Here is a 5898-nt window from a genome sequence, read left to right as displayed (position 1 = left end):
CAAGGCGGGCTGGGAGGGGCGCCCAGTTAAGGGCGCTACGCCGCTGCTACTGGGCCTGGCCCATTTTCTGCTTGTGTGTGTGGCTGTTCGCTGCGGGTTTTCTGGTTTCTGTTTATTTTTCACGCATATTGGCAGTTTTTTTTTCTATTTTCTTCTTTCCTTCACGGTTTTTTTCTGTTTATTTTTTTATTTTATTACGGCTTTCTGTTTTATTCTTATCTTCATAAGTATATTTTTTATTTTATTTTTGTGAAATACTCCATCCGTTCCTTTATATAAGGTTTTTTTTCAAAAGTCAAACGAGTGCATGTTTCACCAAGTTTTTAGAAAAACTAGAAGAACACCCGTGCGTTGTAACGGGGCCACATTAACTTTAAGAGTTCAATATCAATTATGTTAATATTATATTTAATATTCTCATACATATCAAGTGACATTGACGACATTTTTACCATCAAATTCTCACACACACTCTCTCCCTCCCTCCTCCTCACTCTCTCTCCCCCTCTCCCTCTCTCTCTCTCTAACACACACACATATTCATCTTATTGGGTACGGGACCATAATCCATCTATTTCACACGCACACGCGCTAGTGCATAACAATATGGATTATAAAACAGGTTCAAGGTAGTAACAAGGATTCTTCTCATGCATTAATAAACAAATGTTCTGCACTGAAGACAAGATAACCAATTCCCAAAGTGCATCAGAGCATCACAGAACATTACTGGCAAGATAAATGCACGACGATACACCCGACTCATTTAATTAATATAATTAAATTATCAGTAAATTAGTCACCAAACTGCTCGGATGAACCAGAACAGAGCCAACATATATCATCCTAGACAAACACAACATCAACCATTTACCTTGGTACTTTAGGGACCGACAGGAGGATGCATGTAGAAGCGCTTCTTGCCTGCGAATCCACAGTCAGAGAGAGAAATTGGAACCCATTCCCATCACCAACTGATAAAGAAAGCATGTAAGAAAATTGATATCGGGCCAACTTGGATCTTCGGTGATTGTCCGCCGGTATGGAGAATTTAGGAGGGTGGGTGCAGGGAGTGGCCTTGTGGATGATGGATGGAGGCGCGGAGGGATGTGGTCACCGGAAGGTCGAAAGCGGAGAGGGTCGGGCACGTTAGGTGGAGCCGGTGGTGCGCGACAACCGAGGACGGCCCAATCATGGGCCGCGAACCGACGATAGCCTCGGCCCATCTCTCGACACAGCGAAGATAGAGAGGGCGGCACTACCGGTGCTCGAGGCCGCCGCTCGGCACCATCTACATCGAGGGGAAAGAGAGGCGAGAAAGCGATAGGGTGATGCGGGGCTAGGGATTGCGGAGGAGAGTGGGGGTGTGCGATTTGAATGGATGGTTCTGCCCACCATTTTCTTGTATGTGGCGGTGGAGACGGCGGCGTCCAGCCATGCAGGCGAGGCATGGGTCGAGCCGGGCACACGGCGAGGCGCAGTAGCAGAGGCGGGGGCGATTTTTTGCTACTGAGATGCAGGGTGTGGGATTGATCGTTCATGTTCTCTTTTCCTTTTTAACGGGAGATGGATGTGATTTTTTCACGAGGGGAGAGATGCGACCATGTACAGATTCCATAATAAATTAATTAGATCCATAACGGGATTTCTTTACAATGCGTTAAGATTTACGTGTTAGTTTTCTTAATAAAGAAATGCACTGATGTAGGGATCGATTGATTCGGATAAGGAAAGATAGATTCGTGATCTTTTGTATGTTAGGAAATTAGTGGTTTGCAAGGAAAGAGTGGAGAGAAAAAGAACCAATGCGACCACGTATAGATTCCATAATAAATTAATTAGGTCCATAACGGGATTTGTTTGCAATGCGTTAAGATTTACGTGTTAGTTTTCTTAATAAAGAAATGCATTGATGTAGGGCGCGATTGGTTCGGGTAAGGAAAGATAGATTCGTGATCTTTTGTATGTTAGGAAATTATTGGTTTGCAAGGAAAGAGTGCAGAGAAAAAGAACCAGTACGAGGGGGTGGTGGGAGGTGGGACGAATAAAAACCGGACGAAATTGGGAGGTGGGAGGAGGCGAGTAAAAACCGACGAAAAAAACCAACGAAATTGGAAGGTGGGAGAGAGGATGAAAAAAAACCAGGGAAGGTGGGAGGAGGACAAAAATAAACCGTACGAGGCTACCAACTGCTCCATTAGGAGTAGAGATTGTTTGTGAAAATAACATGCGACGATGACTTAGCGAGCGGATCCCCTTAAAAAGACATAGCGAGCAGATTCCCTTAAAACTGGTAGAAATGGATACGATTGATGACATTGATAAATAGTGGTGAATGTTGGCATAATTTACTATCATCATGCATGGAAACAAATCATCAAGAAAAGGAATACTTCCTATTACTACACTCATAGGAAGCTTCCTAATCTCTGCTACCAAACAGTTTCTGCCCAAACAAGGAAGGAAAGTTATGGACGTGATTCGAAAGGAAACAAAAGTTATGAAGATTAATTAATTTAGATTTGATCTTTAGAGATTGATTGTGATTGATTCTTTTACATAAAGACATTACTAAATAATTTGCGTCAGTATGGAAAGTTCTGATCCGTTCAGTTTTTTTCGTTGTGTGAGAGGGTGAAGTGAAAATAAACCGATGAAGTGGGGAAGGCGACGAAAAAAATCTACGACAGTTAACCTACGAAAAAACCGGACGAAAGTGGTGGGACGAAAATTGACCGGCAAAGACTACCAACTGCTCCATTAGGAGTAGAGATTGGTTGGTTCGATTTTTTTGCATGGAGGGAACTACCTGGAAGGTGGGAGGGAGTACGAAAATAAACCGTCTCGGCTGAGCGGAAGGTGGGAGCAAGTACCAAAGAAGTACCAAAAAAGACTGGGTGAGGTGGGACGAAAATAAAACCCGGAACGCGACCTACCAACTGAGACATTAGGAGTAGAGATATATCAATATCCACAATACAAAATTTATATCATTTGATAAATCACGAAGAATAGTTTTGTATTTTATCTATTAGGTATTGCAGATGTTGTTATTTTATTCTATAACCTTGGTCAAAGATTCAAATGGTTGACTTGCACGAAAACTAATACACCTTATATTCTAGAATGGAGAGAAAGCCCACCAAGATTCACGTTCTGGTGCTCACATTTATTCTGGATTTATTTCAGGATTTTCGACGATACATACACGTTCAGTGGGAGGAGACGTTTCCGTCGACTACAAGACGCATACAATGACTTCGTAAAATCTCAACATGATATGCCTGCTCAGTCTCTCGAAGGTACTCAATTGCTCATAGAGATAAAGTGTGTGTTTATAGGGATGATTGTATGCACATATATATGGATGCTTGTGTCTGTACTGATGTTAAAAACACACGAAAAAACCATTTATTGCATGAGTACTCGTTACAAATAGTAAATTTAACAATAATAATAATTAAATCAGATATGACCGGGCCTGATTACATTATGCACTTGGGATCAAGCAATCAGTGGTTGGCCATGGAGCACTTGAGCCTCACCTCCACTGGCATTCCTTTGGGCGGAGGTATGTTTCCCATCTTCACCATGGCCTTGGCGAAGTCCCTCGTGAACGCCTCACCGTCGGCGCTATACATCTCCACGAGATTGTCCTGCAGACCTCCACCGCCGTATAGGGTCTGGTCGGAGGTGAGGAGACCACGCCGCGCGATAAGGTTCCGGTAGTAAGCGTTGTCGAACCTCATCGGCGTCTGCGCGTCGAACGGCGCCTTACCAGAAGTACCCTGGCACGTCTGTCGCGTGGTCTGTGCGAAGGAGGGGTCGATGTCGCCATTGGGGCCGTAGACACGGTCCCTGTAGGTCTCGCAGTTGGCCATCCCGACAGTGTGGGCACCGGAGAGCGCGGTCATGTCACGAGCGTCGAGGTTGAGCTCTGCGAACATGGTGACTAGCTCGGCGAGGTCGTCTTTGGGGCTGGGGAGGCCTTTCTTGGTGGACTCCGGGTCGGCGGCGAAGCGCGAATCCTTGCGGCCGAGGGGCACGCTCCAGGTGGGACCTCCGAGCAGGGCGACTGCGTCGCGGGACGCAAGGGCGATGACGTCGGCGCAGGAGACAGTGGCCGGGCAGTCGTGCTCTAGCGCGGACTTGATGTCGTCGATGACGGTGTAGCCGGTGAGGGAGGCGTTCGGCTTCACATCCTTCTCGCCGGGGGAGAAGGGAGTTGCGTCCAGGAGAATGGAAGCATCGCATCCCTGGCATGTCATTTGTAAATCGTACAGTATTTAGCAAATGTAACCATGCATAGTACTGTAGTAGGTAGAGTATATGTACAAGTATAGAATAGAGGTGCGTATATACGTTGATGAAGCAGTCATGGAAGAAGAGGCGGAGGACGGCCGGCGCCATCCTCGGCTGGGCGGCGACCCTGCTCGCCATCACTGACCGCACGACATGCTGCACGTTGGGGCACGTCTTCTCGTAGTAACCCGCGAAGAGCTCGCTGCCATTGGCGGTGGCAACCAGAGCAACGAAGAGGAGCAGCGCGACCCAACAAGGGGCCCTGGAGGACGGCATGCCTGTTGACTGGTGTCTGGTGATGAGAGCGATCGCTGCACAGCGCAGAAGAAGCAAGTAACAAGGAGATAATATTAATGTGTTGAACATGAGTGGAAGCATATGCTTATATAGTGCTTGCGTACAAGCTGCATGTTTTTATGCGCGTGCGCATGTGCGAACGCTCTGCAATATTGTAGAGCTCCATTGACGAGCTGCAGCCTCGTGCTTCCTGGCCGGAAGGCTGACAAGGTCAGGACCGGACCAGAACAAGAGAAAACAAAAGCGCAGCGAATTGACAGGCTAACTAATACGAGTACGTGCTTCTGAACCAGCCACTTCCTTGGTGTTGCTCCCCGCCCCTAACCCTAACCGCGCCGCTAGCCGCCCTCCCCGCTCCTCCCCCGCTTCGCCGCTGCCGGAGGGGACACCGGCGAAGCCCGCGTGATCCCCAGGGAAGGTGGCGGCGGGGCGTACTCGCCGTTCTCACGCAGATCTCGCGGCGGCCGATGGCGTGCGGCGGTGTTCCGCCGGGGGCTGGCGCCTGCTGCCCGTGAGGCGGCGTCCCTCACGACGACGACGGTGGTGGCCACGTGGCGGCGCGCGGGTGGGCTGGATCTGGGCTTTCGGTCTGCGTCCTCGTCGTGACAGCGTTTGCCGTTGCCCGCGGCCAGGAGGCGTGGTCCGGGACAGGCCTAGCACCGGTGGTGCTGGCCAGGACGCACGCTGGCAGCGCCCTACTTCATCTCGCGTCGTCTAGTTGGCCAATGATGGTGGTCATCTTCGTCGTCAAAGATGGCCGGCCAGAGGCTTGGTGATCGGATCTCGAGATCCATCATCTAGTCCTGGCTGCGAGTTGGGGAAACATGGTTGCCGGTGAAAATCGAGCTGTTGGCAGGCGATGGCGGCGTTCTACGCCGTTACCTTGATGGAGGCATTGTCGTGTAACTATTGTCGACCCACTCGTGCTGCTCTGGGGAAACCCTAGGATCTGGTGTTACAAATCGGACGATGGCGGCACTGCGGTGTCGTTTCTCTCTTGGGAGCATCGTTTGTGGAGCAGCGCTGGAAGTCAGAGGCAGGAGGTGGGGCGGCTTCGTCTTGCACGGAGCTTCGGTGCAGATTTCAAGTCATGCCTGACCGACAGGTGCTACGCTTTGCCATGCCTGGTCGGCAGGTGCTACGCATGAAAGATCTTCCAAAGACTTCAAGCTGTGTCGGCTGGTGGTACTTGGCAGCATGGTGCTGAGGTGTATCAGTGGCGACCGCGACGTGCACAACAATTTGCGCCCAGGGAGGAGGTGCCGTTGGACGCCGTGGTGGCGTCGACGATAGCTAGAC

General features: G+C 49.5%; 1 protein-coding gene across 1 annotated transcript; it reads right to left on the bottom strand.

Annotated features, from left to right (window-relative positions):
* Window positions 1-3479: 3479 nt before the first annotated feature.
* Window positions 3480-4627, bottom strand: LOC123156231 (peroxidase P7). The gene is made up of 2 exons (XM_044574381.1): window positions 4363-4627; window positions 3480-4256 (listed from the first exon to the last, which is right to left on the bottom strand). Exons 1-2 carry the CDS (start codon window positions 4576-4578, stop codon window positions 3513-3515), a joined length of 960 nt encoding a protein of 319 aa, XP_044430316.1. The 5' UTR covers window positions 4579-4627; the 3' UTR covers window positions 3480-3512.
* Window positions 4628-5898: the final 1271 nt, after the last annotated feature.

The sequence above is a fragment of the Triticum aestivum genome, chromosome 7B, assembly GCF_018294505.1.
Source record: "Triticum aestivum cultivar Chinese Spring chromosome 7B, IWGSC CS RefSeq v2.1, whole genome shotgun sequence".
NCBI classification, from domain to species: domain Eukaryota; kingdom Viridiplantae; phylum Streptophyta; class Magnoliopsida; order Poales; family Poaceae; genus Triticum; species Triticum aestivum.
This window is presented reverse-complemented; position numbering and strand designations above follow the sequence as displayed.

Bases quoted from the DNA above. Each gene is read 5' to 3' on its own strand.
- LOC123156231 (XM_044574381.1), bottom strand. From the start codon at position 4,578: ATGCCGTCCTCCAGGGCCCCTTGTTGGGTCGCGCTGCTCCTCTTCGTT. The intron at 4,257-4,362 runs GTATATACGCAC...ATGACATGCCAG, and splicing joins TCCATGACTGCTTCATCAAC to GGATGCGATGCTTCCATTCT.